At 36.3% G+C, this 22,875-nt stretch overlaps 1 protein-coding gene across 2 annotated transcripts in view; it reads left to right on the forward strand.

Moving 5' to 3' along the window:
- The window catches only part of bib (MIP channel family protein big brain), a 93,428-nt gene that overhangs the window by 10,904 nt on the left and 59,649 nt on the right, over nucleotides 1-22,875 (forward strand). For both annotated transcript variants that reach the window (XM_028315157.1, XM_028315158.1), the window contains exon 2: nucleotides 2,226-2,352. In XM_028315157.1, coding sequence (XP_028170958.1) covers nucleotides 2,226-2,352 — 127 coding nt within the window. The remainder of the gene's footprint in view (nucleotides 1-2,225; nucleotides 2,353-22,875) is intronic.

Below are 22,875 nucleotides of genomic sequence, written 5' to 3' on the forward strand. Positions count from 1 at the left end.
CTACTAGTTCGTGATAGTACGTAAGTTCGTAAGTTTTTTTTCTAGCTCAAATAATAAGCAAATGGAATATTATTTATAAAAATTCTTTATTACTATAAAAACTCTATTATTTAAGCTATCTAAAAAACCAAGTACCAACATTGTGGCGCCAAAAATGAGAGCAGTACGAAGCTTCAAACTCTCAGAGAGCCAAAAACAGCCGTGCGGCGTGAAAATGTTGCTCTCACCGTAAGGTTAGCGCTCCAACTTCTTAAGCTTATANGCAAGTAATAATGTACGATAGCTCGTACACCCACCTTTCCTCGGCCGATTGTAATTCTAATCGGAGGCAACCTATTATACTTGCTACCTGATTTTCGGAAAAAAACAACCCCGTCGTTAAGAGCTTGGGTGAATTGCAACCTTTGGGAATGTTTTTGCTGTTTTTGGATCTTGTGCCATTCAGATGTAGACCATACGCTTTTAAGAAATTTGATAAATTCTCCTCACTGATTAATATTACGGTACTACGCGTATGTATTTGGTGAAGACCACCAGACTAGTTACGCCAATGACATAAGATTTAAAAAATCAGTAAGAGTGGAACCAAACAAGAGTAAATAAAATAAATATTAATCTCATAATAAATCGTCCCTTATACGTCATTTTGACATAATATTTCCCATACTGAATCTGTCAATGTGCCAGTTATACCAGCCCCCCTAGACAAAACGCACTTTTTGATCGAATCGAAAATCGAATCCGTCAAAACTCCATACAAAAAAGGGCCTTTTAGACCACTTTTCGACTGGTTTGAGATTATAATTTGCACTTTGTCTAGACCCATAGGAGTTATTCTCGGATAAAAGTTTGATCGAATTGAGCCTAAGGCCCAGAACAGACGGTAAAACGATACTGCAACTTTCTGATGGTTCTGATGAATAAAACTGAAACTGAAAGTTTTAAACTGGTCGCATCATGTGTGGTCTCTCAACGTACGCTATGGCAGAAATTTAGATGAAACTCAAAAGTAACTAGCAGTTGCAGTTTCGTTGCAGATGCGTTTCTGGGCCTAAATGGGTTAAATGTCAGTCTAATCGATGACATAAAATATGATAGGTACAATACGTTCTAGAAGTTGGTCATACAATTTCGAGTTCGAGCATAGAGCTTCCTCGTCTTTTCTCACAATTGTGATTTAGTCAATGATCTATAATATAATTGGATTTAGTACAGTACGAAATGTATCGGGGATTATTTTATATCCTGGATTACCAGCAGCTGAATCCCTTAACTCTACGTTTCGTAAAGCGTCAAAGTAAGTAGCGTACTTAATGAAACATTCCCAGAAGCGAGGCGGTTGATAAACGAAGTGGGAAGAGATTATCGGGCTGAGTCGGAAAGAATTCATTAGGAGGACTTAGTCAGGCTTGTAATGTAAACCCTTCAGTCTTCAGCAAAACGCTGATAAAACGTTTTACTTGGGAAATGAGAACGGCATTTAGGAAATGTTTTATTCACGATTAAAACGGTTATGTGTTCGTCGGGAGCGTAGCAACCCACAAGGTGGACCGACGACCTCAAAGGTAGCGGGAAGGCGCTGGATGCAGGCCGCTACCAACCGGCCTTTGTGGATATCACAGAAACTAAAGGAAGATGTGACAAGGGGGCGGGGCCGGTGTCGCAGCAATATACCCAAAAAGAACACATTGCTCGTGAGAGCAATGAAGACAGCAGCAACGTCATAATGTAAACAGTTTACATTGCTTGCGTAGCTTAGTACTAGGGATGCTATTAAAAATGTTATTGAATAAAAATGGATACTAGATGGCATTTTAAAGGTAAATCAGGCTGTTATGCCTTTACATATAATGCTATAGGTACAAAATATTATTTAAACTGCCTACATCCGAAACTATCCGAAACTTTTGAGTCAGTTACGGTTACGGATTTTTTTTATTTCGGATATCCGATAGTACTCAAGATTATTTGAACATTAAGTACTGATACCGCAGTGGATAATGAGCACATATTTTGATTACTTTGTGTGTGTGAATTTCTAATGCGACATTACGAACTCAGCGCATTAGTTGGCATCTGTCAATATAATATCTCTATGGTGGAAATCATTACGGGAGGCCTATGTTCATCAGTGGACGTCCTATTGCTGAAATGATGATGATGATGACTATGTAGGTTTGTTGTCGACACGACAAGAAGAGGGTTGAAAGTGTGGTTTGTTGCAGGAGCACACGTGAGTCCAGGGGTGTCGGTGGCGCTATGCGTCCGCCGACGCGTGTCCCCGCTGCGTGCGGCGCTGTACGTTGCGGCGCAGTGCGGCGGCGCCATAGCGGGCGCGGCCGCTGTCTATGGGTAAGTTCATTTTTTTCCTAAATTATATATAACTTGAAAAAATCGAACTGACTAAGGTGAGAATCGAACCTATGACCTTTCGCTTGCCGGGCAACTACTCTTCCATCATGCACGTATAAATATAGCGTGGGGGCTGGGAATGCCGTGCCTACCCCAGAATGGTCTGGAGCTCCGATTTTGGGCTACCGATTCGAAGATGAAAGTTGATAGTACTTAGATACTAATTTTTTTCATAATAATGACCCTAAACATAATTAATTTAATGATGTTAAATGATTAGGTGAATGTGTTTTCATTTCTTCATTAAGGCAAGATGGCAAAATGTTCGACCCGACAGTAATTCAATATCTACTTATTAATGGGGAGTTTTAATATCGGCTGCATATTAAGTTAAGAAGGATTTCAGAGTACACTCCTAATGAAGCAATTATTCCGACAGTAAACTAACAGGAGCACATTTTGCACTCGGCAGTCGGGAATCTGCCGCAGGTTCGTCGTGTAGGTACAATCAGTCTCAAAAATATCATTACCTACTTCAATACTATCAGTGACGGCTCTAGATCTTATGACAGTAGGTACCAGAGTCTTCCAGTGACTTGGCCCACTTTTAGCTAGCTCCACAGACCAAGTTTAGAATTCTAGAGTAGATTTTTGTTGATTTGGTGTTTAATCATATCCTACTTATAATATTATAAATGCGAAAGTTTGGATGTCTGGATGTTTGTTACTCTTTCACGCAAAAACTACTGAACGGATTTTGTTGAACCTTTACAGTATTATTGTTTGTAACCCAGATTAACATATAGGCTATAATTTATGCCGATCTGTGACACTAAATATCACGCGGGTGAAGCCGCGAGCAAAAGCTAGTTTATTCATAAAAACACATTGAAGGTGGGCCCAGTTACTGGAAGAAAAAATATTTAAATATTCAATCCAGTGACTTGGCCCGTGGACCAAGCTAAAATGGGCCAAGTCACTGGAAGACTCAGTACCTACTATATCGATATCGAGTTGTTTTTCAATGCACCTTCTCACATGACACAAGTTCTTTATGCGTGAAAATGCAGCAGCATTTTGGCACCCTTACTCTTAAAGCAGCTGATAATTAAAACGTTGTACTCGTATATTTTTGACTCCAACTGTACTCTGCTGAATAGTTTGGTAGAGTTGCGAACTACAATTATGATTGTGGAATACGTAACTAAGTGCTCCGCATTGCACTGCTCGTGGCACGGCTCGCATTCGTGGACTAAGCCTTTACACTAATAACTTTATGCTCCATGGTAGAGATTCAAATCAATTTGATTAAGGTAAAATGTGTCGAGGAAATTACGAATTTACTGCATACAAATTGTCTATATTAGGAAATCACCTTATCAGGTTTAGATAACGAGTCACAAATTAAATTACTAATGTTACGACTGAGTGATTTATCTAAGTTTTATAGTAATTATGCCTTTTCGTAATAACTGCGTAGCGCAAAATGTTCCTTTGAAAAAAGTTAAAAGTTTAATTGCACTTGGAGCTTTTTATTATCACTCTTTAAAACTGTTTTTAAAGCAATCTATTTTCACATGGGTCCAACCTTGTTTGGTTTAGGTTTATAAGAAAGTCTTTGTTTTCCGTAAAATAAAGAAAATGGATTTCACCAGCGAACCATTACTAAACTTATTTGCAAACAAACCTTTCTTTGACAATAAATCCATTTAACTTTCTTCAGCCTAGGTCAAGGGATATGAAAGCGAAATAAATTAAATTATGATAGTAACACTCGTATTGCTGAAATGTAACATTATGTGCGTTATGTTTATTTTTTCACCGAACAACTTGGGAATGACTCGAAAATTTAAATTCGGATTAAACATTGCAATACTTTAAATTTATGTCAAAACTCAAGCCTGTATTCTGAACGACTTAGGCACCGAACAAAATGAACAATTACTAAATCCTTTATAATATAAAGCACCGAAAGGATATACATTTTATATCCTTTCGGTGCTTAAACTCTATTCAATTGATTTTTGTTTTTTCTAGTGTATTTAAGTTCCCTAACATTGCAAAAAGAAATGCTGTGTATACCTGTAATTGAGGTCATATACGCATCATGTGTTAAACCATGTTAAAATGTATGAACTGTATTATGTAGGTATGCGACTTTGTTGGTATACCTAATAAATAAATAAATACTTTACTTTCCCAAATGACGAGTATTCCAACCATGTTATCATGATCAAATAATTCAAAAAGTTTAGCTTCAGTACCTGCCATTACTGTCGTATACCACAACAGAAGGCCACGTCATAAATTTTTAATAAAAGCTGCACACTCGTATATTTTTCAGGCAATCTTGTGGTTCCAAGAAAAAACTTATTGTCTTTCCGCCGCTCCTGTAAAAAAGAAAATGATAGGAACAATAGACCCCAATGTGACTGTAAATGCTTCTGGCATTGGGAGTATGCAAAGAGACAAGCTGAAGTGTCGTAATCTACAATTTAAAACGAAGACAGCTTTAATGAAATTAAATTCGAAATGGGCAGAGGAGCCAAAGTAACTTTCTTAAGAAATTACAGTCTCCGGACTGAAGAACCGACTGCCTATTCGCCATATTTTAATAATGGTTCGCATAAATTGTGCTGAGCTATTACAGTTTTGTTTTATTCAGTATGATCGTTGACTGAACAATCTACGGAAGACGACGGTGAAGTAGGTACAATCTCCTAACACAATATTAAGTATGATGCGTTTACTGAATTTTAGCACAAAAAAATAAATGTAAGATAAGACTGTGATTTATTTTTTATCTTAAAAGATAGGATGTATTGTGCTAACATCACGACCAGATGGTAGGCTTGCAATTAATTTGGCCCACAATTATTCTATTCCTAACTCCAAGAAATGCTCTTCATTAATCAAGTTTCAGCCATGTTTCCCGTTGTTGCTCCCCCATAAATTAATTTACGTCTACTGTTCCCGGGAGTACTTACTCTGCCCTTTACTTTATACATTTGTTAGTATAATGTCCGTTCCTAAATATTAACATTAAAGTATTGAGTTAATACGATACATTATAAGTCAAGTCCCATTTATAAAAATCAAATAGATCAGAGAACCTGATTCTCTACCTTTTTATTCCACATAATATTTTACATCGTACATTCGTAGGTACTCGTTGAAAAAAATAGAATAATTCAATAGCAATTTCCGATTGGTTCTGCAAACTATTCAATAATCGAGGGAAAAATCACAACGTAGCTTTATTTACGTAATATTTTTGTATGTTCTTACAAAAGCATAGAAGCATAAGTTCTGGTCTGGTCCGTGGTTCCTATAAAGCAGGTTACACTCATGCGGTACGGAAAAACATGCATGAAATAATGAAATGCGTGCAGCTCGCATGCATCGTGTACGTAATAATGTGGGACGACATAATGAGACGATTATAAAGCATGGACTTAGTCAGTGCTTTAACATAGGAAATACCACATCACGTGAGTTTTTTTACTCATGTGACCACACGAAGTGACGACCCACGACAATATTTAGTAGGTGAAACCTTATGTTTGAATTCTGAAAAGGACGTCCAAGCTACTAAGCAAAGTACCATAATAGGACGACCTCCTTCTATGTTTTATCATCCCGGGTCACACACATCCCAGAGCGATGATATCAATTGGACATGTTCAAACATACTGACAGGTAGTCAAATACAATGGCATGTTCGATAGTAATATTTATCATATTGGATCAATTCCCAGTGATGAAATGAAAGTTATTTAAACATATTTTTATTGTTGAATAAATCATATTTTTATTGGCCTGTAATATTAAGCCTAGACTTTTTATAGTCGGCCGATAGTTGGGAGCGATTCTAAGTAATTGGTATTAAAAATAGGCCGTAACCAAATCGGTGTAGGACTGTGCGCACTCTCGGCCAACTAAAAGTCGGTGGTCTGCGCCCAGGCTACCCCAACTAAGTACCACTGAGCCGTTTCAGTATCGTTCAAAATCCGTAGAAAGAAGCAACAAAGAGTTCGAGAGGTACATATTACAGGAGTCTGTGTTCCGGTAGAGTTTAACGTGCATTTAACTAAAAAAAAATGTTCTTGAACTAGTTTCCGGTACCCTCCCAGCAGCTCAAAGTCAATTCCTGTCATGTTTATCCGATAGTAATAATTATTATAGCCGAGTTGACGTAATGTTGACGCATCAAGTTGTGCCTTGATAGTGTTTGACGCCTTTGAGTGTGCAGCCGAGATAACAAGTTCGCGGCGAGGCGCATGGCGGTTGAAGTACAAAGTAACTTAGTTTAATTGGAGCTCTCAGATGTGTTGGCAAACTTTACGACTCATGAAAAAGATAATTAGCAATTAGCATGGTAATGTTATGCAAATTCGTATAACATTACAGTAAGTGGTGAAGTTAGGTATTATGGGGTTACCTACGATATCGAAGTGATAATGTTCTTACAGATTGATATCAACTTTGGTCTATTTTATGAAAAGGTTTATTATGTTTTCACGAAAGTGTCATAACCATCTTCTGCCAACTTTTAGACTTGACTTGAATATTCACAAGTTGTTGAAGCACAAAAAAATATGTTTGCTCTCTATTAGCCTATTTGTAAAGAAAACCTAATAGTAGAGTTTGGAACTTACCTACACGGTTCTACATTAAATCATGATGTTTTGATAGGAATTTTTCCACCAATCCCATCATGACCTAACGGACAGGTGAATACAATCACCAGGTGGGATGTGGCTGTATCTTCTTAACCAACAAAAATACAAGATCCTGAATGATCGCCAATAGGGACATCGTTCCAATCTTAGTATTATTAATTTACCTAATTACTGCAAAAGTAACTAGATATCTATTAAGTACTAACTAAACATTTTTACTCAATACTGATACCATGTGTGTAGTTAAACTGTTGTTATTTTTATTTTACACTAGCTGACCCGGCGAACTTTGTTCCGCCTTAATGGCAATAAAAAACGGGATAAAAAGTATCCTATGTCCTTCTCCTGGCTCTAAACTACCTCCCTGACAATTTTCAGCTAAATCGGTTCAGCCGTTCTTGAGTTATAAGTGGAGTAACTAACACGACTTTCTTTTATATAATATATAAGATTATGAACCCTGTAAAATAGCCTTGTCGGAAGGTAAAAAGATAACTTATACAGAACAATATCAATAATAAGATGAAGATTTAAATAAAAAAGCAAGTAATAACAATTTGAGATTCGAAGTTTTCTATTCAACATATCAGGTAAGGTCTGCGTCGTCATCGTCACTCACATTCTCATTTCTTCGGTCGGTGAAACCTGAACTGCGCAATTTTTATTTTTAACCTGATTAATTTGACCCACTTTCAGAGGTCTCTGCAGGTGCAAAGTATGTGCACATTTTGCTCGTCTATTGAATCTATTTACAAACATTGCAGGGGTTAGATCCGCTATGCACCACTCTTAATGATAGATCGCCCGGTGCTTTGTCCTGCTGGAAGCTCTTCTGGAAGGACTGGTCTTTTGTTCTAAACGTCCTGCCAGAAGATTATCGCAAGTAAGTCCTGCCCGCAGTACGCAATTTGTACGTGTTTGCTTGCTGGTCCTTCCAGCAGTTCAAATTTGAACTCATCCTCACCAGAAGTAGTAAACACTTGGTTAGTGTTTATTAAATAAAAAGTCATGTCGTAGAATCATTTTGTTTAACCAGTATTTTACTTTTCTTAATCTAAATATATAAAAGGAGAAACTGACTGACTGACTGACAGATCAACGCACAGCCTAAACGGCTAAACGTAGGCACTTGAAATTTGGAAGGGACGTAGCTTAGGTACCGTAGAGGTGCACTAAGAAAGGAATTCCCGAAATTCCCACGGGAACGGGAATTAGCGGGAAAAACAGGATTCACGCGTACGAAGTCGCGGGCGGCCGCTAGTATATTATAAACTTGTTTATCTTCTTTCAACTTAACTAATAGGAACTATAATAAGGAACTTTAAATTAATTACTTTGGTACGTCACTTTGTATTAGAAATTACACCTATCACTTACAAATACACTAGAAATTAAAAACAAAAACAAGAAATAAATTATAAATGTTTTAAAATACCTACAAAAAAGTGCCGCTTAGGTCCAAATTCTTCTTCTTTTTTGATGTTGGCAATACACGTCGAGGTCGACTTGATTTGTGCCAGCCATTTTCAAGTTTTAAATGAGACGAGTTACAAAATGGGACCAAGTGGGATGGGACTTGGGTTAATGATTATAATGAAGAATGATAGATGATACCCTTTCCCACCCTTTGAGTCTCAGTAAAGTTGTGGTACTTTTACTGACACTTCTTATTGGACAACTTGAGAGAATCCAAAGAATCGCCGTGCACTGTTTTGTTTCATTTGCCCACACTCATGCACGTTCACGAAGGTTTAATGGTTAATATTACACATTAATAGTCGTCTAAAGTCGAACAAAACAAAACTGCTAACATGACGTTTCGCTTTCCCGCCAAGAAGTCTCCACGGCTACCACATCTTTGTTATTTTTATGAGTGGTGCATAGCGGAACTGGTGCATAGGGGAACACTAGTATCATATTATCTGTGGGGTAACTAACCCCATTGAAGATAGTAAAAGAAATAAATAGTTTATTCAGTGAAAACTGAAAAGGCACCACTCTTAGCAATCAGTATGACATGTCGTGGTGCCAAAAGACGCCCCGATGCTGGTCTTCCGTAGCCTGTAAGAGTCTCTACCACTAGGGGGAAGTAACTACATTTTTAAAGTTATAATTTTTTCTAAAATAATGTTTTGAGCTAGAACCTGGCTTGTTTAGACCTATATCTATCCCAGGTAAAGTTTGGATTGATGCTATATTGTCATTCCAATGACTGCATTTCATCTATTCCGGAATTTGTAATTCTATTTTTACATATTCTTTTTAATACATTACAATGTCAATTAAGGCTCTCCAAGGCACTGTCCCAAAACGAATGAAATATTATTCCTAATGAGAATACGGAGCCCTAGCTGATTAGACAGGTACACACGTAAAGATAAATTATTCTTGTATTTCTCTCATTTCGCTGTTGACATGGCGAAAACCCGCACTAATTTCTCAGCTGGCAAATTCGGAAAATGTGAGAAAGCGCGGGAAAACATGGCGGAATGTAAACGAGCTGTATTCAACGGTGCGTGCTACAAAGGCAATTACAGAGTAAAAGAGTTCTTGCCTATTCGGATGACTCAAAAAGTAACTTAATGTGATATATTTTAGAGATGTAAATAGGCTGGAAACTTAAATTGTATACAAACTAAACTACATTTATTACCTAAGTATATTTATTTGTAAAAACGCAAATAGTTATATGTGACATTGTTTATTCGGTTAAAAAACTAGAAGGCATTGAGGCTGTAGGCAAAAGTCCTTTCGATAAATCGATCGGGCATGGATAGTAGAGCATTGTGGCTATTTCCACCACCTGCCGGTGATTCAACTGACGTGCAGGTAACATTTTGGCGACAAAGGGACGCACAGACAATCGGGATGTATATTGTGAGATATTGTATACAACTTTTGTGCCGGTCTCATAGGCTGTAATGTATTGCAACGACAGCTTATAAAAGGCATCTTTACAATAGGCGCAGGTACAAGGCCCAGTATTGCTCAACTCAAATATTCGTAGCTTAGTTTTTGACGGCAACATTTTGATAAATACTTTTACTATAAAAACGTATATTTATTGGACGCTTTCATTTGGGAACTCTGGCACGACAGCCAATTAATTTTAGCTGTATAATATTACTCCTTAACCATTAATCCTTCGTTGGAATCAAAGGTCGGGAAGTGATTAAAAGGTCAAAATTGTCCTTTAGTTGGAAAACCTTTTGACTGTCCAAATCAATTTAAATACATTTGCGAATCTAAATTCCTTTAAAGTAAAATTATGATCTGAAATATGTAATTAGCACTAATTATTGTCAGCAATCTACTGCTAATTTTGTTTGATACAATCTATACATATATATAAAAGGAAGTCGTGTTAGTTACTCCACTTATAACTCAAGAACGGCTGAACCGATTTAGCTGAAAATTGTCAGGGAGGTAGTTTAGAGCCAGGAGAAGGACATAGGATACTTTTTATCCCGTTTGAAATTAAAAAAAAAATCTGCTTATTTATTGCCATTAAGGCGGAACAAAGTTCGCCGGGTCAGCTAGTTCATAATAAATTATCAACATTAGGACATTTAGCCTCCACCGCAGAAGCACCAGAGGTAATTGGAGGATTTGACACACACACCCAATAGTTTTACTGGCTCATAAACTACTGAATACATAAAAAATGTTATTAAAATTAAGTAAATAATGTAGATTTATTTAATAATCGTCAAAAAAAATTTTTTGCACACATTATGGCACATTTTAATTAAGTATGCAATATATTTTACGCACTGGCATCTTACCAAACTTTTCTTCATTGTTGTTATTTTATATCTTTCTGAACGTCAACTACTTAACTACGTAGATATTTTAAGAAGTTAACATGTGTGTGCAATATTGCAATTCAGTTCGCTCTGTTGTTAGCGGATCGTCGTTCCAAACTTTCTCCGAGTTGCAACTTTATTATTGTTATGAACTTCTCTTGGAAATATAGCTGCGGAAATTTGAATTCTTTTGGGAGAAGTGGGAGTGTTTTGCAGAGGGAGATTCAGATTTGTGGTGATTGACGATGGTGGGGTACCGTTGTGGAAGGCAGGAAACTGGCCAACTGTTTGGAATATTAATGAATATGCATCAGTATACATAACAAGGCGGAGAAAGGCAATCTGCAACACTACGATCGTGGCAGGTGCCGATATCTTTTTCTCATTCCATGAGAATGTATACCCACATGAAATTAGATTTCCTTTGGACGCTTCCTTGAACTATTTTACAAGGAAATAAAACATATTTTTATTTGTACCGACATAATTCAAACTCCAACAAAATTAATGTCTACCCTTAAAAACTGTTTTTGAGGGATGTAGGTTTGCTCACCCGAACTCGTCCCGAGACGCTCTTCGCATATTAAAATGTTTGTGTGCAAACAGGGTAACGTTAGCCCTGTATAATGATAATTGTTGTTAGAATTAAAACGTATTTCGTGGATGTACAGCAATAACAATACATCAGATTTACCTTGTCTCAGTGAATAAATGATCTTTTATCTTTTTTTTTATCAGACTATACAGGGTGAAATTGAAATTGTTGGCATCCTTTTACAATAAAGACTCTACTCACTCATGATGCCAATATATACTCCCCAAATATGTGACTCATGCCATGAGTTACAAAACTTGTACAGCCGACAGCACATCAAGCTTTACACTGTGGAATGTCATGTTATTTTGATGAATATTACCTAGGTGTTATTTTGCAAAAAAATGTATATTCTGATGTAATTTATTTTATTTATTTTATTTGTTTAACAATGTTTCAACAGCATTAAATCATGTTAAATATCTGTGCAATCGTTTTAAAATCTTAACACTAGCACACTAAAACAAATAAATAGTAAAAATAAAGACAAAAATCTCATTGGAGATGTCTCATATTTTGGGGGATGTAGGCATCATGAGAAGATGATTTTTAATTCACCCTGTATATTTTTGTTGTAAAATAGCATCTATTGCAACGACTTAAGGTGTCACAGTGTTTACCCTGCTATACTGTCGAAAATTCGCAATATGGCGTAGACGTCTGTGTGCGATGATGATACTGTGGCCGGACCTTCACTGGTAGCGAATTAAAATTGAAATGAGCCCGTGCTCTGTAGGGCTGTCCAACAGTTCATTTTTTAAAGATAATATTATAGGTAATAAAACAATTAGAAAGCTTAAAGTGACTTTGTCTTAAAAAATAACTCACGCAGTCTAATAAATTAACCAAGCCCCACTTCGCTTAACAATCTAAAAGATGAGACAGAATGATATTTTTATTCGCGCTGTATTTGAAAGCCTATATTTACTTGTCACAGACTGTATCCTAAACTTTGCGATTACAGTCAAATACCTGCTGCCTTGTTTTGTATTAAAAAAACACAAATAATAACTTGGACATTACGAGAACGTTGAAGCTAAGCCATTCAAGCTTATAAGATTACGACCAGCTGTAGATATCAGAGGTCCTTACCTTATCCTTTACAAACAAACAAGTATATTTTTAAAGGCTTAAGCCCGATTTACACTTCAATAAGTACAGTGGCGAGTTAACTTGTTACGTCATCGACGAGTTAGGTCGCTATATATTGTCGTTTGAACGGCAAAAGTTGTTGATTATGTTGTTAAATAAATCGCGATACTATTTTTCGGCGAGTCTAGTGCGAAGTAGCCCCCTCTCTCGCTTCTCTCGCATCCTGCCAACTTAACTGGCCGGTATTTGTGCCAGTAATGTAGACGGGCGAGTTTAGTACAGTCCATAAAGTAGACTGCGACTTATGACTACTCACTCGCCTACGTTTTGGACACTACTTACAACTTACTACTCATTAGGTACTTAAAAAAGTGACTGATTTCTTAACTCGCTACTGTACTTATTGTAGTGTAAATCGGGCTTAAGTAATCTTTTCAGAACTGTATAGTATAATGCTAGTCAGTGGTTTATCCAGCGAATAGTAGAATTGAAGTTTCGTGTTCCGAAACTTATAGTTTATTAGATCGGCATATGGTATAATATTATTTCAGCTCACATTCGGTTCTAATTAAGTTCACAGCTTGTTCTTGGAACATGTTTGCGAGAACTTAGACAGTGTTACAGTTATTTAATAGTTACGAACTCTCGGGTATTGTGCCTCAAATTCATTAGAGGAAAATAAACCGCGACACGTCGCAAGATTATGACGCCCAACAGGAGTTAACTGCTCAAGGCAGTTTTTACTTCTTTACTTTTTGGTTAGGACCACATTATACATAGGGAGGCCCACATTATACATAGGGAGGCCCATAGTACTGCCTATAAAAAAAGAAAAAAGTAAAATTGACGCTTTGTGTAGGTACGCAAACAGTATGATGACGTGCGGCGACTTGTAAATACGCTCACGTTAGTGAATACCAAGCTTTGTCCCATTCCTGTTTTAGGGGAATCCTGGATAATTATGTCATATCAGCGCCACGAGCAGGGTGCGCGTAACTTTGTTAATATACTGCTGCTGACGACTTGATAGCGCAGCGATACCTACCCCGTATACCATATAAAAGCGGTAAAGTGGTTACTGCAATTAAGTGGTTTCTGAATGGCATTAAATAGTGATGAACATTTGGCTTAATTTTTTTATTGTGTTAAATACTGTATCTCATGTTGATAGCCCAATAAAAATTAAAAAAAAAACAGTATAAAAATATACATAGTATTTTAATAATTACTAAATTAGTAAAATGGTGTAAGTACCTACAAAGTGTAGATTGAGGTCAATGTAGTAATTTTGTAAAAAACATTAGCATATTGCTAGCCTACATCGGTCTAATTTAATTTTGGACAATTATGTTTTTTTTTGTCCTAATAATTTTATGGCACCCCTGCGTTTAATAGCGGCCGCTTATAGGATCAACTCATGTCTGATGCAGGACAAGGTGCTTATAATGAGCGCTTAGCTCCGCCAAGGCTGCCTGGAACGTTCGCAGGCAATGAATTATAGTCCTCCTTAGCTTCAAATAGATTTTAAAAACAAAACAAAACAATACCAGACACTGTACCTGATTAACATTCCTATCAACCTATAAGCACCAGTAAATTGACATATAAAACAAATGTTTTGTATGTACTGTACCGATTGGTACGAGTAGGTTTCCAAAAATCTATAAAACTTAAAGATTCAAACGTTGACCTTATATATCTTAACTTAACAGCTGACTCAATACCTAGTTATCCTGCATATATTGCATACACGAGTACTTCGTATTTCCAAATTCATTCCAGTCTCTATCGCTTTCATAACTCTCACCCGGAATTTTTACTCAACTTGAAAACTTTTTTTAGGAATAAACAGTGTACTGTTTGACTTTATCATTGGATGGTGATTGAAAGGGGACGAGATTAAATGTCTTTGCCCTAGAAACGGTCCCTGCGATCTTGAAGATTTCTACAATTTATCTCGACGCACAAATACCTATCTACTAGTCGGCCCATTTAGTTAAATACGTATTTGCTTCTCTCAAGTGCTCTTATGTTGGGTTGGGTCCTTTACTCCTTTGCCTCACGGTCACAAAATGATGTCTTTTATAAAGGCAAAAGAATTCTATTGGGTGTTCTACGATTTAAACATTAGTTTACTCTTTGCTTAACTGTGATCAAAACCAGAATTCTACAATGATGCTCAGGTTTTAAAAAAACTTTTAATCTTTTCATAACACACCACTACCGACATAGAGCGAAAAAGCCATAAGGCATTCGCTGCCTGTTGGGTTAAGTAGAAAATATGACAAGATGAAAAAGCCGTGCCTTTCGTTCGTACTTCTTAAAAATAATAATTTTCTATCATTTTAAGTAGATATCCATACCAATATAGATGACGATCTTAACGAGTCTTATCAAGGGTTGCTATAATTACTTTCTTATCGTCCCTCCGCTCCCCATTTACTCTTCGTAAACCTCTTAAATCATCTATGACGTCGAGGTATCCTAAAATAATAATTAAACGAAAATGTTAAAAATTGGTTTTTGTTTTTCATCATGGCTTCTCAGGCCATGTGCAACAGTGAACTTTGTTCGGCAGATGGTGCGCGAGCGCAACGCACGTGCAGACAGCTTTGACACGTGTATCCTTAATTTTTTAATTTAAATTCAACTCTACCGTCAATACGTACGGTTCATTATCGCTCACAAAAGTACTAAAGGGTCCATATCAAAAGGAAATGACATCTCTTATAGTAGGTAGTTTTTGTTAGACTCGCATCGCCAGTTGTCTCAAGGTATTTTTCTATTATTAATAACAGTGCTAGAAATCGTGCCCGTTTAGTTATTAGACAGCGGCCTGGCTTAGTGGACACGAACCACTACGCCAGAGGTTGCGGATTCAATCTCCGCCACATAACTAGAACTAGTGAAGAACTACAGTATGTTACCTGACTTTCTGTGATCCCCGCACAATACAGATAATAATATGTATTTGTAAAAGAGTTCTTAAATCGGTTATGTTTTAGAAAAGGATTCAGGGGACTATGAATCGATGATTTTTGGTATTTCCAGTCCAAGTTGTCTCTATCGTGCCTTGCTGGGGAGGCTTGAGGCTTACGCAACAGCAATAGATTTTTAGGAATACCTATTTGACGCTCACGAATTCTTGATGCGATGTGACAATGAAGAAATACCATGGCAATGTTGAACACTTGTCGGTATGGTTGTCAAAGGGAAGGCTTCTACTATATTTCTCTCAATCTTTATAATTGTGATGTAGACCTTTAATAGTGTCCACAATGCGTTGTGAGTTTTCTGTCACCCAAAAAAAAACAAAAATAATTCTTAAGAAAAAGGGTCACATTAAATAAGAAAGAAATAAATAAAAAAAAGAAAATTAGAAAAGCCCAATATAGGTGCAATATATCTAAACTAAACAGACTTCTGTTCTGAAAGCAAATCCAGTATAAATTAATGCTTGATTGATAGCAGCCGACTCGTTCGTAATGTGATATCTCTCGACATTGATCGATGCACACAAATTCATTATTTCACAGCCATTTTCCCCACTTTTGTTAACGCTCTTAACTCGCGAAGAAAATAATGATACAATAATGTTTTGTTACATTTACCTTTCCAGAAAGTTCCTCCCCAAAAGCATTCATGAAATACCCGATTTTGGATTTTGTAGAGTCATCCATCACGCTTTAATTATTTCATACCTTTATCAAGCCATCAACGGCATAATGTCAAGGTAAACCTTATTTAGTTGTAGGTATTTAGGTAATAGTTTTTACAATAAAATGTAAAATCTGATGTGCATGCATATCAAAAGTCAGTGTCCGACTTAATGACTTGGGCTGAGTTGCACCACCTAACTTTGACCGTAACTATGATGATTAACCGGTGTTTTTATGGAGAATGACAGATTTTTTACGTTTGTTAAATTGAAAGTAAAACCACTATAGTCTGACAATCAGACCGTCACGGTTTTACGCGTCGTTTTGAAGATTGAAATAATGATTTAAAGCTTCAAAATGGGATTGCCTACTTTTGATAAATCAGGTAATTCAACGAATTTTGAGTCGTACTATACGAAACTAGGAACAAATTCACTATGATTTTACCCATTCCACCCACCAGTTTTACATTTAATTCAAATAGTTGACTCGAAAAACTTGCTGTTCATTACCACGTGCTTAGATACTTAGGTACATATTCAAAATAAGTAAAGTAAAGGCCAAATACTAGTACTAATACCACTAATACTAACAATGCCTACACAAATAACCTTTAGGCTGGGTTGCATCATCTTACTTTAACTTTAACAAACATCAAAATTCTGTCAAACTCCATACAAAAATCACCGGTGATCGTTATAGTTACTGTTCAAAGGTGGTCCAACTCAGCCTGTGGCAATATTATTGAGCGTGCTGGTATAAGCTTGCACGTGTATTTAATACCTTTAAACCCCGGGTTTGTAGAGCAGGCTTTGCATAAACAGGTATTATATCGTAACTCATATGATAAAACGAGATATAAAAAATGAATCGCAAGCGCAACATACGAGGATGTGAACTTTGAATGCTCACAACTGTGCTGACGTTTTATATATTTTATCTCTTTATTACTAACGGTTGTCAATACATTTAATTTTATCTTTTAAGTTCCCAATGTATTGTTTAAGGCTGAGTTGCACCATCTTACTTTAACTTTGACAAACGTCAAAAATCTGTCAAACTCCATACAAAGAGCACCGGTTATTGTTATTGTTACGGTTAAAGTAAGGTGGTGCAACTCTGCCTAATGAATTGACCCTTGAAAAAGTGGCTAACAATGGTGACTAAGTTTCTTGCGCTGCTTCTTCACAGCACAATTCTGGTCCATTACATCCCGAAGCAGAGGTTGGATTAAAGTAATAATTTACTGAGACATCATATAAAAGCTCCTTTTGAACCTAGAATGGTCTAGTGCCCACCCCAGAAAATCTTAGAAAAAATAATTTTACATACTTTATCAATCATGATATTATAGGTAGGTACTGAATTACTGATTGAATTGAAAGATGGAGTTCCTCTGTGATTGCGAATTTGTAGGTGAAGCTCAGTCCACCTTTGGCCTGGTCATCAGTGAAATGCAGGCGCTTCCTTTTTGTGGAAAAAAAACTTCTGATTAATGTAACCTGAATCTATTATTCTCTACAAACACGAAATTCAGCCTAAAACTTATTTAGTTCCCCAAAACAGAAAATAGATTTTGTGCTAAGCCGTCATTATTCCCGACCATTTATTAATCGACGTTGCGACTAAAATGGCAGGTGCGTCGTCGAGGTAGAAATCGGAGTAGTTAGATCCTATTTTATACCTAATAAAAGCTTCGTTCTAAACAATAATAAAATTGTTATAGTAGTAAGATTATACAAAAAATTTGAATGTTCCCATTATGATTTACAGTTTACGTTACATTGTAAAAGTACCTACTTTTGTGACTTTGGCTGCCGTTACAGGTTTTCTCAGAAAGTAATTGATGGCCATAGCTGGGCATTAACTCGTTAATCCGTTAATCGTTAATTAACGAAGTTAACATTTCTATTAACGGATTAACTTTTAAGTTAACTTTAAAAAATGTTAACGGACTCGTTAACTTCCGTTAAATTATCGTAAGTCCGTTAATCCGTTAATCCAGTACCTACTATTTACCAAAAGCACGCTGAAAAACGCGTTCTGACAAGTACGTTTGGGCTTCCAGAACTTCCAGAACCCAAAACAACAGTAGGCAGTTTTTGTAACCAGATCACTAACGACACTTGTATGTGTGGGACAGCTCTTGCAACTGAATTTAAGACCAGTTTTCCTCAACCGATTGATCTGAAATTTGGTATACTTATGTAAGTACGATGACAATGCAATGTTATGGTACCATTGAGCTGGTCTGATGATGGAGTCATGAGGTGGCCATAGGAACTCCTAAATGAAACGGCGGCATCGCATCGAATTTGAGTTCGTTGGATTTCTTTTCGAGCACTTTAGTACTAGATGATGTTCAGGGTCCTGATGATGGAGTCAGGAGGTGGCCATAGGAATTCCTAAACGAAACGGTGGAAACTTATCGAGTTTGGGTTTTCTAGATTTGTCTTTTCGAGCACTTTGGTGCTAAATTGTATTGTAATTGAACCAAGGCTCTGAGATTGAGATACTACTAAAAAGTGTAAAATAAAATTATAATAATTAAAAAACTTTTTTAAAAACAAGCTTTTATTCTGAAATGCAGTTGTACTAAAACGAAAACAAAATTGTACTTAAGCAAGGTTCAAATAATTTCGAAAGCTTGTAGCGCAAACAAAAAAACCGGCCAAGTGCGTGTCGGATTTTTTTTTTTAATTTAAGTTATTTGTATGAAAGATTACGCGGTAGTAAACTTAAAAACTACTTACTAGATCTCGGTCAAATGGTAGTTTTTATAGTAATGTATGCATCATGTTTTTTTTAGATTTTTCATTTTCTTATTTTAGAAGTTAGAGAGGGGGGGGGGGGACCAACTTTTTTCCACTTTGGAAGCGTCTGTCACGCAAACTATTCGATTTAGAAAAAAAATATTTTAGAAACCTCGATATCATTTTTGAAGACCTACAAGTACATACAGTATAGCTCCTATAGTTTCGGAAAAAAATGACTGTGACATACGGACGGACAGACAGACATGACGAATCTATAAGGGTTCTGTTTTATGCCATTTGGCTACGGAACCCTAAAAAAGAGGAATAAATTCCATGCGCGATAAAAGCTTTCGAAATTATTTGAACCTTGCATGCAATTATTTTTGTCGTTTTATTATCATGTGTTAACGGATTAACGATTAACGTTAACTTGCGTTAAATCTTGTGAAATGTAACGTTTTAACGTTTAACGAAGTTAATTTTTTTATTAACGGTTTAACGATTAACGAAGTTAACTATTTGATTAACGGTGCCCAGCTATGTTGATGGCTTTAAATATTGGTGGTCATCATACAAATGCCATATAAGTGGCGACCCAAAGCAAATCTGCTCGAATCCTTGACGGGTTATTCCCGCAATTTGCTGGGCCGGCAATGAAGAGCTCGTCAGTTTCCACGGTAATTGCGGCGCTAAATATGCTGCACGACGTTTGGGGGGAAATAAGGGGGACCTAGTGGTGTGTCGACGATTTTATTTTAATTACTGATCGCGGAGTTCGCATCATACAAATGATGGGAATGAAAGGATGGAGAAATCTAAATGGATTCAGATGGTGCATTTCATTAATATGTATCATACCATACAAATACCATAACTTAATTATTGTACTTACCTTAATCTACTTTCAAGTTTAACAGTAGCGGAATAATGGTTTAAAAATAAATAGGTATTCGCAATTTTCGAATAACTGGGCCATTCTTATTCTTACGCATTTTTGTGTGAGATGTAAGAATAGCATATGTTTTTAAAGAAAATCAGTGCACTGTATATCAATTTACTTAGTAAAATACCTCTATTAACTAGGCCCAATGTCATTTTTATCATAAAACTATGAGAAGAATATTTTAAAAAAGTTACAAGTCTAAAATGTCACGGACCGTGTAGTGTGAGATTCCCGGATTTGGACATACAATATTTTTTTCTGAAGAGATGTTATGTTAGTTTGATAAATATTACAGTAATTATGCAAGATTAATACATGTTATATAAGACTGTTAAAAAATTATATCAATAATAATTACCATTTTTGATTTTGAACACCAAACATTGTGTGAGCAGTTTTTGTGTCACAACCACGTGCGCCACTTTAAATATGCGTAACTCGGTAAAAAACTATCTTTGATGTTGACATCCCTTGCTNTATTTTTATTATTTTAACAGTTTTTGTTGTTCTGCTAAATTATTTTGTGTATTGTGAAATTTTTAGGAGTAGCCTTTTAGTAAGTGTACTTATTTTTCGCTAGTATGATTTTCTAGATGCCACGAAGGAAAAATTATTGCACTTTATCATTTCTGCAGTAATATCAAATTTTACTGAGACAGCTCCCGGTAAAGGCCCTGCAGAGGTGGTAGGAGTTGTTTTAAAAGGAATTGCTATTAACCATATTTTTAGTGGTACGGTGACTATGAAACATGTTTAAGTTGTCAAAACCAACTGTTATGTGAATCCTACAGAAATCTCATTTGATACTCAATTAGGTACCTACTATGTTTAAGATTTACTAATTTGTTAAGCATATTATCATATCGAAACCATGTAGGGAGCATGATCAGATAGGGCCAATAATAAAAAGTCTATTTTTTTATTATCTAGTAGATTATTAACTACCTGACGGTATTTTTGATCTCAATTTTAATTGAATTTTTGGATGTTCAGAAAAAAGTACATATTACCTAATAACACCTTTGTTGATGAAACGAATTTAGTGTATTTTATTGTTAATCAATTTAAACTATTATGATATAAATTTAACAACATAAATATTATTATTTACAGTAAAAATATAAAACTGTCACATCCGTGTCATGCAGTGTCACAGCCGTGTTTACGTAGGCTATTTTGTTTCCTTTCCGAGGGCTTTAAGGTTGTCCATATACATCAAAAGTATGCTTTTGGTTTATACTTTCGATACACATCGCAAAAAGCTTAAAAAAAAAATCTTTAATTTTTTAAAAAAAATTGGCACAAATTTAAGAATGGCCCAACTAATACATTTTCTGGACAAAAATACCCTCCCCATTTTATTTTTATGCGTCGGGGTGCGTAGCGTAACCCGGATTACTGGGCACATCACTAAATTCCGTCTGCAGTACAGGTGGGTGATTCCATTCCACCCCCTTTTATTGAAAGAGCGAGATCGCCTAACTAATGGAATGATTTGTTTTAGTTCGCAGGTGAGGAGCATTATGCGCCACAGCACACATTATATTTATGCTACTTTAAGTATAGGGAACAGGTGATTGCGACTGTATCGATGCAGCATCGCGATTTCACGACTTAGGCTGAGTTGTACCACGTAATTTTGACCGTAACTTTGACGATAACCGGTGGTTTTTGTATGGAATTCGACACTTTTTTGACGTTTGTCAAAGTTAAAGTAAGATGGTGCAACCTAGCCTTAATCGGAGTCGGTCGAGCTTCCGAAAAGCGACTCAATCGCCGCGTTTGGAGTTTTTGTGCGCGGTGTGTGGAATAAGTGGTCGCATTCAGCTTCTAAAAAGCGGATAAATCGCCGATCGCTGATGCTAAAAGTAGGGTGTGCTGCGTGGCTCTAAGAGAATTTACTCTTTTCAACTAGGTACGTGAACGCAAATTAACATACTCGTAACTAACACGGACGCGAACTACGTACCTATACAGTTCATAGAACGTTTTTTGGATCGCTACGAACATTTTAACGAGCACAGTGTTCGTTAGTAGTTCATTCGTGCGCGTACCTAGCCTTACATATTTGAAAGTTTCATTTATTCTTTGGTCAAGATATTTTTATTGATTTCAGATTGTATAGAATCATAGGTAGGTACTCGTATATCTCAAGTTAGTAACATAAGATTCGTCGATATTGCCTGGCTGTGATTCGTTTTTCAGGTGGTAACTCGAACTTACTTTAACATGAAACTGTTCGTTTTAGAACAGACCTGACATTTTCAGACGATATTGACAGTGGGATTACGATTGAATTATTACGTTGTTCTGGACTGCGTTAATATACTGCAGAATATTGCAGTTCAATTACACACCGCATGATTGCGGTCTTGTTGTATTAATAATAAAGTTCAAAATAACTAAAGAAACATCGCCTCGTCAAAAAATTAAAATAGATTTTAGCAACCCGCCTTTTAAAATCTGTACCTAGTTAGTACCTACCTAAAATATTCCAGCAAAAGTGTCTCCTGTTTGCTGAATTTTTTATATCACGCTGTACTTGTAGTGCCTAATGATATTTGTTCGTGCTGCAGAGCTGACACGTTCGCAGTGAACTCAGTTTGCGAACCGAGATAACAAACAAACTGTCTACAACGTAAACTTTGTTTTGACTAATTATATTTCGGCAGGGAATTCTACTGTGCTCCCTTGTAGCATCCATAGTATGAGGGTGAATATCAACAAACTCGTTTTTTGCCTAATTCCGGTGGCGAATTTCAATTTTCCACTTTCCAAAACTTTTTTGTGACAGAAATAATAGTAAATGACTTGTATTATTCACTGATATTATGGTAGATATCAAAATATTATTAATATTTCTCGATTTATAATAATTTGAAATTGTCCAGAGCCACTGAAATTGTATTTGAGCCACCGGAATTAAGAACCAATCCACCGAAATGTATTTATACAGCGGAATTCGGAATGTTATAACGAAAATTTTGGAG

Source organism: Ostrinia furnacalis, unplaced genomic scaffold (assembly GCF_004193835.3).
Source record: "Ostrinia furnacalis isolate ACB-3 unplaced genomic scaffold, ASM419383v2 OfSCF5047, whole genome shotgun sequence".
Taxonomy (NCBI): Eukaryota; Metazoa; Arthropoda; class Insecta; order Lepidoptera; family Crambidae; genus Ostrinia; species Ostrinia furnacalis.